At 44.5% G+C, this 14,161-nt stretch overlaps 5 protein-coding genes across 7 annotated transcripts; 3 read left to right on the forward strand and 2 right to left on the reverse strand.

Annotated features, from left to right (window-relative positions):
* Positions 1–908: 908 nt before the first annotated feature.
* On the forward strand, positions 909–2,128 carry LOC108146720 (probable malonyl-CoA-acyl carrier protein transacylase, mitochondrial). Its single transcript, XM_017272812.1, has one exon. It carries the CDS (start codon positions 951–953, stop codon positions 2,088–2,090), a length of 1,140 nt encoding a protein of 379 aa, XP_017128301.1. The 5' UTR covers positions 909–950; the 3' UTR covers positions 2,091–2,128.
* LOC108146717 (calcium homeostasis endoplasmic reticulum protein) lies at positions 2,113–8,065 on the reverse strand. Of its 3 annotated transcripts, XM_017272805.2 has the most exons (13): positions 7,920–8,062; positions 7,590–7,760; positions 7,166–7,524; positions 6,073–6,235; positions 5,756–5,828; positions 5,168–5,242; positions 4,847–4,923; positions 4,584–4,782; positions 3,476–4,519; positions 3,252–3,419; positions 2,640–2,975; positions 2,355–2,526; positions 2,113–2,289 (listed from the first exon to the last, which is right to left on the reverse strand). In XM_017272805.2, the coding sequence occupies exons 1-13, from the start codon at positions 7,939–7,941 to the stop codon at positions 2,191–2,193; spliced, it is 2,958 nt and encodes a 985-aa protein (XP_017128294.1). In that variant the 5' UTR covers positions 7,942–8,062; the 3' UTR covers positions 2,113–2,190. The 3 variants fall into 3 exon arrangements, 2 of the variants coding, with proteins under 2 accessions (XP_017128294.1, XP_017128296.1); XR_001774488.2 differs by lacking the exons at positions 2,113–2,289; positions 2,355–2,526; positions 2,640–2,975; ... (1 more) ...; positions 3,476–4,519; positions 5,756–5,828 and having other exon boundaries at positions 4,744–4,782; positions 7,920–8,064; XM_017272807.2 differs by lacking the exons at positions 2,113–2,289; positions 2,355–2,526; positions 2,640–2,975; ... (3 more) ...; positions 4,847–4,923; positions 5,756–5,828 and having other exon boundaries at positions 4,930–5,242; positions 7,920–8,065.
* A 313-nt stretch (positions 8,066–8,378) lies between these two features.
* LOC108146719 (adenosine 3'-phospho 5'-phosphosulfate transporter 2) lies at positions 8,379–10,029 on the forward strand. The gene is made up of 3 exons (XM_017272811.2): positions 8,379–9,462; positions 9,523–9,704; positions 9,767–10,029. Exons 1-3 carry the CDS (start codon positions 8,629–8,631, stop codon positions 9,921–9,923), a joined length of 1,173 nt encoding a protein of 390 aa, XP_017128300.1. The 5' UTR covers positions 8,379–8,628; the 3' UTR covers positions 9,924–10,029.
* On the reverse strand, positions 9,919–10,636 carry LOC108146723. The gene is made up of 3 exons (XM_017272815.2): positions 10,555–10,636; positions 10,264–10,501; positions 9,919–10,211 (listed from the first exon to the last, which is right to left on the reverse strand). The coding sequence occupies exons 1-3, from the start codon at positions 10,572–10,574 to the stop codon at positions 10,032–10,034; spliced, it is 438 nt and encodes a 145-aa protein (XP_017128304.1). The 5' UTR covers positions 10,575–10,636; the 3' UTR covers positions 9,919–10,031.
* Positions 10,637–11,616: 980 nt separating this feature from the next.
* Positions 11,617–13,710, forward strand: LOC108146722 (troponin C). The gene is made up of 5 exons (XM_017272814.2): positions 11,617–11,798; positions 11,870–11,987; positions 12,057–12,113; positions 12,767–13,018; positions 13,346–13,710. Exons 1-5 carry the CDS (start codon positions 11,787–11,789, stop codon positions 13,372–13,374), a joined length of 468 nt encoding a protein of 155 aa, XP_017128303.1. The 5' UTR covers positions 11,617–11,786; the 3' UTR covers positions 13,375–13,710.
* The last annotated feature ends 451 nt before the right edge of the window (positions 13,711–14,161 follow it).

The raw sequence follows: 14,161 nt of genomic DNA on the forward strand, positions 1-14,161 counted from the left end.
ACAATATATTGTTTATAATACAAGGGTATACCCTTTGTTTCGGCAGGGGATTGAGGAATAGTTCAACGGATTGTATCTGTTTTTAGTAATAGTAAAACACATCTTAGGTTTATCAAAAACCTATGTCTATAAATAATAATAAAATCTGATTGGATGTAATACAATATGCAACTTTGAGGACTGTCTACGTATTGTCTCAAAACCTTTTACGAATAAAAAAACCTCAATCTTACTGACTTTAACAATTTTTAAAATTAATTAAATTGTCTGTAAGGCTTGCTTTATTCAGTCACATATTTATATACAATAAAATGAAATTAAGTTATTACATTTTATTTAACGAAAAGTTTAAAAATATGAGAATACATTTGTAAATACAAATAACATTCTTAATACTCCGATCTCCAATGTGAAGATTCTATAAAATAAACTCTAATTTTGGGCCACAAACGAAGCTTTGGCCAACGTCACATATCTATGTCGTGTAGTCATAGTGACTCATGGTTATACCATGATTATTTCGTCATGACTGTTAATGACCAAATAACAGCATAGCAACATAAATCAAGTTCGACTTAAAAAGTGGCAAAAGAAAACGGTCATAAACACTAACAATTTAAGAGACGATTGAGATGCCGCAGCACATGAGAAAGAGGCCAATTGAAATGCCCAGCAATGAAGATTTTAACATAAACACAACTCATCCTTTGTGACAATTAACCCACCAATAGATTCTGTTTTTTCTGCAACTGAAAAAATATCCTTTAGAATTTATTCCTTAAGATTTTTAGCTCGCTTCGTTTTAGTACATGACCGCCAAAGTTCAAATTTCAAAACGTTCTAAGCACCGTAGTCGATCTAAGTTAATCGATAATCGATAGAAGTTGAAATCGGTTTCTGTACATCTCCAATCAGCTGTTTTGTGCCGCATAATCCAATCCCTTACAAAAATGTTGGCTGCCCGCAGATTACTACGCAAAGCTCGGATATCCGGCGCCCTAAGCTGGTCACGATGGAGCAGCGATGCCGCCAAGGCCACCACAGAAGCCTCCACATTAGAGGGCAACGCGGAGAAGCGCCAGCAGCTGCTCAACGAACTGGCGGAACCACTGGACCAGCGGAGTCGTCCCGCCATTGATCCCAAAGAGACGACCGTGATGCTGTTCCCCGGCCAGGGCACCCAGTACGTGGGCATGGGCAAGGAGCTGCTCCGATTCCCAGGCGCCCGCCGCATCTTCGAGCTGGCCAACGAGGTGCTGAAGTACGATCTCCTCAAGCTCTGCTTGGAGGGACCACGTGACAAGCTCAATCGCACGGAGCACGCCCAGCTGGCCGTGATGGTCTCCTCGCTGGCGGCCCTGGAGCAGTTGCGCGAGGAGCGGCCCAAGGCCATCGAGACGTGTGTGGCCGCCGCCGGCTTCAGTCTGGGCGAGATCACGGCCCTGGTGTACGCGGATGCCCTGCCCTTCGACAAAGCCCTGCGCCTGGTCCAGGTGCGGGCCACTGCCATGCAGGCGGCCTGCGACCAGGCAGTCGGCGCCATGGCCATGACGCTCTACGGACCGGACACCAATCTTGGCGAGGCCTGTGCCCGTGCACAGCAGTGGTGCTTGGACAAGGGCGTGGAAGCGCCCTACTGCGGCATCGCCAACTACATGTATCCGCACTGCAAGGTGGTGGCCGGCAATGTGGAGGCCCTCGAGTTCCTGGAGCAAAACGCCAAGGCGCTCAAGATCCGGCGGATGAAGAGACTGGCCGTGAGCGGCGCCTTCCACACCCCGCTGATGCAGAGTGCCGTGGAGCCCTTTGCCAAGGCTTTGAAATCGGTGCGCCTGCAGGATCCCGTCATCAGAGTGTACTCCAATGTGGATGGCAAACCCTATCGCCATGCCAAGCACATCCTCGGCCAGCTGCCCAAGCAAATCGTGCGGCCCGTCAAGTGGGAGCAGACCCTCCACGAGATGTACGAGCGCAAGCAGGGCGTCGACTTTCCACGCACCTTCGAGTGCGGCCCTGGCAAAGGACTCGTTCAGGTCCTCGAAAAAGTGAACGCCAAGGCCGCTCAATCCAGCTTGAATGTCGCAGCCTAAACAACCCCACATAAATCTTCTGTTTGTTTTTATAAAAATGTATATTTTCTTGGCTAAAGGAAACAAAAAACGTGGGAGCTGGGTCGGCCTGGGGCGGATCCTAACTCTTGTCGTCTCGCGAGCGCATGCGATGTGCGAAGGCAGCGCCCTTGTTCTTGCGGAAGCTCTCGAAGGGATCGTGCATATTGGCACCCACGCCCTGTGTGTGAAAGTGATTAGGAATTCGTATTTTTCTTTTGTGGTTTAACAGTCCTCGCTCCATACCTTGTACATTTCACGACGATCGCGCACCTCTCCGCCCGAAATGGGCGTGTCTATGCCTTGATTCTTTGAGCCCAGTCCAGTGCCGGTGCCCGCCCAGCCCATTTTCATGAGCATTTGGTGGCCCTTGTTGGATTCCTCGATGAATTCCGGTGGCTTGGCAAAGGTGCTTCCCCTGGGAATAGCAAATACATACATATATTATTATTAACATTAGCTTACTATCAATGTATGAAAACTCTATAGTTTATATAGTTTTTCATTCTTTGCCCCTCTTTTTTCACTTACAAGAAGCTCGGAGGGGTTGGAGATCTGTCACGATCCACACGTCTTAGGTTTGGGTTGTTGCCATTGTTGCTGTTGTTGCTGCTATTCGAATTGCTGCGCTCCACTCGATTCTCCCGGTTGTTGTTCATGCTGCCGCTGTTGTTCTCCCGCTCGTGCCGAGGCGATCGATTGCGCCCCTTGCGATTGCTGCCACCGCCCCCACCTCCCATCCGGTTGCGGTTCATCGGTGGCGGCGTTGAGGAGCGCTCCACGGATCGAGATCGGGACCTGGAGCGGGAGGGCGATCTGTCGCGTTGCGGCGGCGTATTTGAGCGGGAGCGACTGCGACTCTTGGATCTAAATGAAAGATAAATAAATAAGTTTGGTATAAATAAAATTATCTATAAAACAAACACTTTTTATTAGAGACTAGTCTAGCCATATATGTACATCTGTATACTTCATTTTGTAATAATTGTTAAACAACTTCAATGTTAAGCTAGGCAAAAGAGTTTAAAAAGCAGTCAAATAACTTTAAAAGCATTGATCAATTTCAGCATTAATTTTAGACTATCAAATATAAGACCAATTTCTGGGTAACAATTTTAAACCTCCACTTGATATAAAACTTACCGATAAACTCGCTTGTTGCTCTTTTTGGGTAAAGCTTTTTCCAGCACAATTGGACTGGGCGAACGCGACTTTTGCCGAATGCCATTCTTGATTTCCTCCTCCTTTTGCTTTCGCGCCGCATTCTTCACCTTGTAGTACTCGTAGAGACCAAGCTTCTCCCAACCCTCACTGCAAAGTATCTTAATTAGTATCTCACAAGTATCTTTAACCGAGTAGTTACTTACTTATCCCGCGGTCGATCGTGTGAGGGTGCGGAATAGAAGGCGTTCAATGCATTTGTCAGCCGCTCACTTTGCGGCGCCGGAGCTGGCAATCGTATATCCGCCGGATCCAGGGACTTGTAGTTGTAGTCCTCCAGGCGGATGAGGGGCACCATCAGCCCAGCCGGCAGGTCGTAGTAAGGCGCTGTAGGTATTTGCGGCTCCCCGATGACAACGGGCTCTCCGGATTCGCCCTCGCCCAACTGCGTCTGCTGTTGGCCATCCTCCAGCGGACCGTCTTCGGGTTGATTGGTGATGACCGCTCGAATGGCCGCATTCAGCACATCCAGGTCCACTTCCGCATCAGCACTTGGCTGGCCAGGGCGCACCAGATTCTGGGGATAGGCAGCCATGGGCTGTTGCTGTTGTTGCTGCTGCTGATGCTGCTGTTGCTTCATTTGGTTTTGTCCTTGCTGCTGTGGGTCGTCGGGATGATGTTGCTGCTGATGCTGCATCTGCAGGCATGCCTGGATTGCTGCACTGAGCACGCCCAGATCAACAGGTGGCTCATTGCCAGATCCCTGGCCCTGCATTGGTGGATACTGCCCCGGTTGTTGCTGCTGCTGCTGCGGCGGCTGATGGCCCATCGGCCCCTGATTGTGATGATGCATGGGTCCGGCAAAGCCAGGCGGTGGTTTCGACATGTCCGGAATGAAAAAGTTCGGTCCTCGTGGATCCGCAAAGGGGTTACCCGAAGACTGCTGCTGTTGCTGCTGCTGATGGAAGTTACCACCTGGATACATGTTATTGCCCGCCTGAGGATGCGGCTGATCATGCGGCCCCTGATTGTTCATGTGCTCGCGGTCACCGGGCATGGCTATCCGGTGGGACATAAGCGATGGTATATTCTTCTGCTGCTGACCGCCAGGACCTTGATGTGGGTGCATATGCTGCTGCTGCGACTTCTGGGCCACCATTATCTGCTGCTCCAGGTGCTGTGACTGCTTCTCGAGTTGGGCAATCTGCTGGCTGGCATGCTGGATAAATATCTGGTGCTGTTTTTGATAGCTAAAAAAAAAACAAACAGGTTAGAGCTAACTGAATTAGATATTCTAGTAACTGGGTTACTCACTTATCCAAAGTGGCCTTTGTGTTTTGCGCGAATTTGGCGGCTATTTCGTGGTGTGTGTTCTGCAGATTGGTTTTGTACTCCTGCATGGACGAGTCCGGCGACTGGAGCTTCGAGATGACGCAGGCATCGAAGAACTTGGCCTTGGACTCCCACAGCGACAACAGCTTGGCCAACTTCTGGCGCTGTTCGTTGCTGGCAACTGTGGAATGAGATAATACTATTAAATATCCAAAACCAATGGTTCGATGGGCATATATACATACTCAAGTCGGCGCTGCAGAACATCGGTATGACGACGTTCTCGAGGCTGTTCTTCAAGTCATTGATGTTCTTGCGCATGCTGTAAATACATCGTTGCACTTAGGACTGAGCTCCTGGCTAATCTAAAGTTGTCTTGTGTCCCAGGTCAAAGGTCAGAGGTCAGGTGCGAGTGTTCAGTTCAGTCCAGACAGTTCTGTCCAAGTTGTTCGACTTAAACTAACCAACAAAGCTAGGTAACTGCTCGGTGGGTTAGTTCGTTCTTGTGTGGCCTGTGGCTTTTAAATACTATACTAATCACTAGTAGATTAACTGGGCGAACTTACCAGTGGTGGAGTATATCATTAACTAAATATATAAGATGCAATTTTTGCTGAAACGTTGAACCATTGACCAAAGCCCTAAAAATAAATTAACAAACAAAAAAACATATTTTTCTAGTTTTCTGTATGCACAACAACATTGCCAAAGGTACTTGTTGTGCAAGTATAACGATTTTTGTTAGTTGTTCTTCTTTCTTTTTGAATTTTGATTTTTTCTTTTTTTTTTTTTGACCGATAGTTTTCACTGTTTAATGTGTGTGTGTGTGTGTTGTTGTGCGTGTGAATTTGTTAGGCTTATTAAGTAAAATGATGTGTTTTGGTGTGTGACCCTAGCTACAAGACTTCCGGATCTGGGAACTAATCATGATCATAACATCTTTCGAAAACGAATCAACGAATCAATCTCGAGCCTCTCTGGGGGAGTCTCAATCGCTCAATCGCTCAATTGCTCAATCGCTCAATCGATCATCTCTGGCTTGTTTTTCGATATTTCGTTTTTGTATGTTTGGTTAGTATTTCACTCGTTGAAAGAAAGAAACACAATTTAATTAATACATGTTGCAGGTCATTAATTATAAAACTGAGGCATACTTCTTTAAAAGATATTGTAAAACGACATTGATTTTTGCGCTGTCGGTTGAATGCTGTAAAATCCAGTTCTTGCCTAAAATTGCAATATCAAACGGGTTACTCATATTGTCATTGTCACTGGCGATAATAAATTAGGATTAAGTATTAATCAAAAGGTAGTAAGTATGGATTCATTTAGTGTGTGTTTTGTGCGGAACATCAAATATCAGCTCAGCTCAGCTAAGCTCATCGAAATTAGCTTAACTTATGACTGATTACGAACGAGACTACAAACAAGCAATAATGGAATCCAGCCGAATCGCCGAACTCATATTTACCTGCAGAGATGCTGTCCTTGGTGCAGGACTCAATGATCGGCTGCAGGACGCCGTCAAAGTCCCTCAGCACAATGCCCTGTTCGCCGGCCATCTGCTCCTGCTGCGTCGTCTGTGCCGCCGCAATTGCCTCCTCGATCTGCTTCGTCTTTTGGTTCATCAGGGCCTACAGGTTGGTTTCGTTTGGTAGGTTGTTTGGTTGGTAGGTTGTTTGATTGGTTGGTTGTTTGGTGGTGCGATTTAGTTCGAATCGAATCGGATCGGATCGGTTTTGGTCATTGGGCACACAAAGGTATTTTCACATTCATATTCGCATTTGCGATTTCGTATTCAAGTCGACAAGCGTTTCAAACAAATTTGATTTTGGGATTTGTTTTTTTTTTTTGGTTTTTGATACAGTTTTTTGTCAGTTGGTATGAAGAGTGGTTTGATTGGTAATTTTTTTTTTTTTTTGGTTATGTTTCAAAAAATACAATAAAGCAAAAATTTAATGTAGCATTGTAAATGGTTAATTCAATAGTTAAAATAATTGCAAATAGAGTTTGTAGTTTGGTAATGCTGAAAGTACACTTTAACTTTATCTTATCCGTATTTGGAGATCAGGGACAGAGAAGATCGATAGAGAACAAATTGGGAAAGGGTCCGGAACAAGGATTGATATTTATAGGAAAGTGAACAATTTTTTGTGGTGTTCCCAAGATAGAAATTATTAAGATTACATTATTTCTTCTTTCTTTTTTTAGGGTTGTCATTTAAACATTAAAATTTCGTTATCTTAAGCATTCGAATTTAAATTTGAATATTTTTAGCAGGGATCGGAGTATAAACATTGGGGTGGGTCGTTTAAAGGGTTGTAAGAGCATAAATGTGTTAATTTCCAAACTATTTGTTTACTTAGGAGTTTTTTCTATGGCATAATACAAATGTATTACTAAAAAAGAGCTTAGCTCCTGCCGCAAGGGTTGAAAATTGTAAACAAAAAAAGGGCGAGAATATGTGGTAATCTTCCCTTCAAACACTTAAGTAAGTTTAAACGCTTAGAAAAGGCTCGCAAGGGGTACATAGAGTGGACCGGTCGTTGTCAACATTTAATTACCGTGTGCTGTGCGGAGAGATTCGCTTCGGATTGCTTGATCTGTTCCCGCAGCGTCTTCTGCTGCATCTTGATGGCGTCCAGTTGGGAGGTAAGATTCATGGTCATTGCATTGCCGTTGGCCTGCTGGTTGTTTGGCGGTCCTCCGTTGCCATTGTTCGGAGGCCAAGAGTGCTGCGCCTGCTGCTGTTGCATATTGTCTTGTGCGTTTTCTGGCGGGTGCTGTTGCTGGTGCTGCTGCTGGTTGGGCGGTGGATAGTGGCCAGGCGGCTGGGACTGCTGCATCGGCGGCGGATGTTGCATGTAGTGGCCGGGTGGTCCACCCGGTGGCAGTTGTTGGTTGAGGCCCTGCTGCTTGAGCACTTCAGGGGGAGAGCATGACGTTAATTTTGAGGGCTATTTTGGCTCATTGGAGTCTTTCACTTACGCGTTTGTTCCGCTGCCACCCTAAATTGGTAGTAGCTGGCAAACTCCCCGCCGTAGAGGAACTCGAATTTTGGGTTGCTCTGCTGCTTCTGCTTAGTAATGGCCTCGAATTCCGGTCCATTTCGGGCCACAAACTCCGCCAGCTTGTCTATAATATTGCGTAAACTGGCGTCTGCGAAAAGTAAGTTTTGCATAAAATTCTAAGCCTATCAAAGGTTGTGCGCGTGAGTTTGTGTGTGTGCGTGCGTGTGTGTGTGTGTAAGAATCCAACTGGACACAGCGTGAGCTTCTCTGAAAAGGCAATAAAGTCTGTTTAAGTTTTTTTACTCACCGCGTGGCGGCTGTACGTCCATATTAATGCTTTTCTTAAATACGCTTTCTTGTTAAATATCAAAATTCATCACTTTTTAGAATTTTTCAGCGGCACTTTTCACTGCGTCTTCTTCTATTTCCTAATAGTGTGCCCGCCGCTTTGCACACTCAAAATACCAAATTCTTATAGGGTCACATTAGAGATTAGTTTTTTAGTTGATAAAATTTAAAAAAAAATAATGGGAAAAGTAGGTTTACAAAAAATATAATAATAAATAGTTCTGCTAAGAAAGACCAAACAATTGAAATCTGTAAAATATAATTAATATATATATATATATAAATGAAATGTAATATAATAATAAATAATGCCGGTTGCAATAGAGCTGTCACCTTGCTTACAGCACTCAACGTTCTTTTGGTCCTCAACGAATATCGCGAAGAAATAAGTCACGCGCCCATCTCTAGTTCTAAGCTGAAAAAGCATAGTTTTCTGTGACAAGGTAAACAAACCGAAACAATACTCCTAGCCAGCGCAACTCTCAGTTCGAAATAATCTTCACGCCTGGCTGTAACTAATGGAGAATTCAAGGAGGCATGACAAATCCATTCCCTAGGCCAAGAACTCCGCGGACAGCGTGGCACTAGTTACTAAGTCGCCGTCACATAATCCCAAGATAGCCACTATATAGTTTGTAATACACACACACACACACATTCGTCGGCCGATGGGCAGCAGAATGGCAGATAGTGCAGGGAGCGTTATCACCATCAATGGTGGTCCGTCGGCGGGAAGTTCCCCGCCCTCGCAGCGGAAATCCTCGTCGTCGGAATCTCCACCGGAACTGCGAATCCTGTGCTTCGACCTCACCTTCTACAATCGCACCACCCAATTCCTGCTGAGCTGCGCGGGCGTTTTTATCCTGTACATCCTGTACGGCTACCTGCAGGAGCTCATCTTCACGGTGGAGGGATTCAAACCCTACGGATGGTTCCTCACCCTCGTCCAGTTCGGTTACTACATCGGCTTCGGCCTGGTGGAACGCCGGTTGGAGGGCTACCGGATAAGCGGTGGATCCTTTTGGAACATTGAGCCGGAGCCACGTTGCATTCCGATGAAAACGTACCTGGTTCTGGCTGCTCTCACCCTGGGCACCATGGGTCTGTCCAACTCTAGCCTGGGCTACCTGAACTACCCCACCCAGGTGATATTCAAGTGCTGCAAGCTCATTCCCGTTCTCGTGGGCAGCATCCTCATCCAAGGCAAGCGCTACGGACTGCTGGACTTTGCGGCAGCCACCTGCATGTGCATCGGACTGGCCTGGTTCACGCTGGCCGACTCCCAGATGACGCCCAACTTCAATCTGCTGGGCGTGGCCATGATCTCGGGAGCGCTGCTCTGCGACGCGGCCATCGGCAATGTCCAGGAGAAGGCCATGCGGGAGCATAAGGCGCCCAGCAGCGAGGTGGTCTTCTACTCCTACGGCCTGGGATTCGTGTATCTCTTTGTGATCATGTTGGTTACCGGCAACTTCTTTAGCGGCTTTGCCTTCTGCTTGGAGGTGTGTTGGAAAAGAACGTCGTTTGTATGTGGCATACTACTAATGTGATTCCCCTTACAGCATCCTCTGGAGACCTTTGGCTATGGCTTCCTGTTCAGCCTCTCTGGCTACCTGGGCATCCAGTTTGTGCTGGCCCTGGTGAGGAGCAGTGGGGCTCCCATAGCTGCCACAGTGACCACCGCTCGCAAGGCTGTGACCATAGCCTTTTCCTTTGTGCTCTTCAGCAAGCCCTTTACACTGCAGTAAGTGTTTCATTGTATTATATACAACCCCGAATTCTTTTTTATCCACCTCCAACTTTCAGATATCTTTGGTCTGGCCTTATCGTTGTCCTGGGCATCTATCTCAACGTGTACAGCAAGAAGAATAAGCTGACTTTGGCCGACATCCGGCAAAGATTTAAGCAGTTCGGAGCCAAGATTGCACGCTCACCGAGTCGCAAATTCCTCATCGAAGTTTAGTTTGATACCAAAAACATGATCTACATTTTAGTCGAATTGGAACAAACGTTTTCTGCAAGAAAACCAATCACTGTAATTACTTAATTATATGCTAAACAACTCCGTATGCTATCTGTCCATGTCGAGCTCCATAACGCGCTTGAAAAGATCCTGTCGCTCCTTGGCCGATGTTAAGTGACCCATGGCGCGGTCCAGGAACTGTTTCTGGTGGCTGACTATGAACTTGTTGCACTGGATGATGGTGGCCCCCACATAGAGGGTCCTAAACTTGGCCCGAACTTCTCCAATCTGGAAAAAGACTGTCATGCGGCTGGTTTAAGGGCATTGAACTAGGACCTACCAAAGTAATCAGGGGCAATATACTGGACACAAAGCGTTGACCGCGATGCAGGCAGCGTATGATGGCTATTTTGGTCTGATCATTGATGTACTTCACCCGGAATCCCTGCTCGATCATACCGAGACCGTAGACTCCGTAGTATTTTTCAACATTCTGCAGGAGAATTTTGGCCAGGCCGTGATCGCTGAGCCGCAGTGTTTGCGTGGGTGTATGCGGTACAATCTGCACCGCTATATATCTGTTCAATGACGGTTTAGTTGATGAAATTTAATTTAAATCGTAAATATTTACCTGTTCTTAATGCGAACCATTTCAGTGTGACCGTCGCCTGCTTTCGCAAAAATACCCAATTTTCTTGCAGCCACGGAGGGTCTAAAAACCGAGACACCCTCCTAGCCGAGGTCTAAAAGTGGTAATTTAAATATAATCTAATTTTAGTACATTTTCAGTTTTGGCGGTTCAATTTCGGATAATGTTTTGTATCTTTCGGTTATCCAAATTCAAGTTGGTTTAATCGGAAAAGTAAATAAGCTGTTTTAGTAGTAGTAGTTCCCTTGATTAAAATTAAAATTATTGTCTTGACCACAAAACCATATTTTTTTCTGCCCAAAACTAAATTTTTCAAATCCATAGAATATATTGAGTATGAAAAAAAAACTAAAGGCAAAAGTTTAAAAAGTTGGGCTTATAAATAATAAATGTGAGTTCATATGTTATAGTATAGTTATAATATCTGCTTATCGTGGTTATCTCTTTGTAATATTTTTCTCCATTGCAATGGAATGGCTAAATCGCAATATAAAATCTTGTTTACAAAGCAAAGGCGCTTTTGTCTGCCAAGGAATGATTTTTCGAGTATGCGTATGCTCCTCCCACCTGCGCAATGGTGGCTGTGAGATGTGGAACATTGCTCCACGCTTCGCTCGAGTGACGATTTCTCCAAATCGCGCCTTATTGTCGTGCATCTGGTGGCAGATACCGAATGCTTACATATGTTTATATATACTTGTGTGGAATCGGGGGACGCAGCGCAACGCATCGCATTATAGCTGACTGGCGCCGCACATATGCAGAAGCCGTGGCCGCCATTCGATTTGCCCCCCGTCCCGCTCCATTGGATGCTCCATCCACCCAGCGATCGCTGGCCATGGAAAACCACTATACGGCTCGTATTCAGTCTCCGGCTGCGAGTGCGGCGGGATCCGCTCTGATCGCGTTTTATTTTCGCTTTTTCCCATCGCACATTTACAGTTATTTCTAAAAAACAATAAAATTCAGGCAGCGGCGTGGAAAAACGCTACATATGTATACTCCAACGATCCGCGTATCCACCAATCGGCCTGTGTTCGTGTTTTTCCGCTTTTCCGTTTTTTTTGTTTTGTGTGCGTGGCAAGTTCACCGATTCTGGTCTATATTTTGGAAAACGCATCCGCGCAGCCTCGTAGTTGGATTGAATATTCCGCGGCGATCGGTTCGAGCGATATAGTTGATCACAGACCCTAAAAAAAAAAACAGACAGCAACATGAGCAGCGTCGTAAGCATTGAACTTGAGTCCATTTACAAAGGATTGCCGCTTAAGAATGTGTTTTTTTTTGCTTACCCCAGGACGAAGATCTTACCCCCGAGCAGATTGCCGTGCTGCAGAAGGCCTTCAACAGCTTCGATCACCAGAAGACTGGCTCGATCTCCATCGAGATTGTGGCCGACATCCTGCGCCTGATGGGTGAGTTTGGAACTTTGGGGGTTCCAAAGTCCTGCTGCATTACTAATCCTTATCCCCTTGCGATTGCAGGTCAGCCCTTTGACAAGAAGATCCTGGAGGAACTGATCGAAGAGGTGGACGAGGACAGTAAGTAGAACATACTTTACAGATCTTAAGATCGAAAGCACAGTGATGGGTGAACTAGAATTTCCTAATCATTTAATACAATTTTATTTGTGCAACGAATACAGTTAAAAATAGACGCATTTCTGTAGTTCAAAAGTTGCAGTATTTATGTCAAAAAGTATACCAATTAAAATAATTTGTTGAGAATAGCCTATTTACAATTTGAGTGGCATATTTTTGATTTAATTTAATTCAGAGAACTAAATATGTTGAGAACAAAATTGCAAACTGTTAATATCTACAAAAGTTTTACAAACTGAAACAAAAAATCAAACTAATATTTTTCTGAATTCAAACTTTGAAAAGCAAAAATTTTTAATTTAAAAATACAAATTAAGAATTTAAGAATTAAGAAACAAACAAGTGAATATTTATTTGAATTAAATCAACTAAAAAACAACAAATTCATTCAGTTTGAATAACTAATTATTATAATAAAATTTATTAAATTTAAAATTAGGTTTTGTGTGTCCCAACTTTACCAAATCAATGATGATTCACTACCGATTTATGATCATGTTTCGGTTTTTCGTAGTCATTGATTTATGATCAAGGCAGTTTCGCGCCATCAGTTGCTTTCCAGTCGCTTTCCATCTAATATTGATCTTTTTCAGAGTCCGGTCGCCTGGAATTCGGTGAGTTCGTGCAGCTGGCGGCCAAGTTCATCGTGGAGGAGGACGCGGAGGCCATGCAGAAGGAGCTGCGCGAGGCGTTCCGTCTGTACGACAAGCAGGGCAACGGCTTCATTCCCACCACCTGCCTGAAGGAGATCCTCAAGGAGCTGGACGACCAGCTGACCGAACAGGAGCTGGACATCATGATCGAGGAGATCGATTCGGACGGCTCCGGTACAGTGGATTTCGATGGTGAGTGTTTGTTTGTGCCACATTCAGCATTCTAGTGGTTTGCCATCCACCCACATTGCCCTTATGGTGATCATAAATTGCGATGATCTTGAGATGGTGCGATCGCTCGATCGCTCGATTATGACAGCTTGATCACCGCTCCCATGGAGCATATCGGTGGCTATTTTTAGTCGCGACACACACAAATTCGATTCCGAACATATTCCACGCATTTTTCATTCTGAGTGTACATTTTTCGTGTTTATGGAATATTTATTTATAAATGCATATAGCGGTTGCCGCTGCTCTGGCATCGGTTTAATGTCTGTCATTTTGTTTAATTTACAGAATTCATGGAGATGATGACCGGCGAGTAAATAAACGCACTGCGTCTGCCACCCACTCAACCAAACCACCACCCACCAACCCCTTTGGAAAAGCACCCAAACACACAGAACACACACACACAAGCACACACTATACACACCTGTTGGGCACACGTTTGTTTGCTTCTATTTGCACACTTGTTTCACCTTTTATTTGCATTTTCCCCATTTTGTTTCAAGGAAGCAAACAAATCCACGTACTTCAGTTTGACAATGCCAAACACGAATAGAAATAGAACTTTTGTACTACTTTTTTATACTAAAAGAGCAACGGAATACTGTGTATGCGAAAAAATAAATGCTATGCTATAGCAAAAAAAAAAAAAATCAAAGCAGTCGACCCATTGTTTTCATTTGTTTTGAGATTATTTTTTGCCGCCATACATTTAATTTTGATAATAAGAGTAAACAGAGTGTTCTTTCGTTAATCGTAGGATTTCCCTGTGTTTTCCATATATGAATGTTATTTATACGTCTTCTGGCTTTCACCAAAATCTTCGTTTGACAAGTATTAAATGCTTTGGCAGAACAACAAAACTGAAAATAAATAAGCTGGCAATTAGTCACAAGTTTTCTGCTTGCGACAAATTTTTATTTGTTTAAATTTCTTTTCGAAGTGGGATTTCCTTCTAAGACAGAATACGAACGCCACTTGTTTTGATTTGACAATCTTTGAAACAATAGATTATAATTTAATTTTTATAAAAAAATCGTATGAAATAAATTTTTGTTTGTGCAAGGGAAATTATTTATTTATTTGAAATATTTTTCAGACTAG

The sequence above is a fragment of the Drosophila elegans genome, unplaced genomic scaffold, assembly GCF_018152505.1.
Source record: "Drosophila elegans isolate 14027-0461.03 unplaced genomic scaffold, ASM1815250v1 contig_208, whole genome shotgun sequence".
Classification (NCBI taxonomy): domain Eukaryota; kingdom Metazoa; phylum Arthropoda; class Insecta; order Diptera; family Drosophilidae; genus Drosophila; species Drosophila elegans.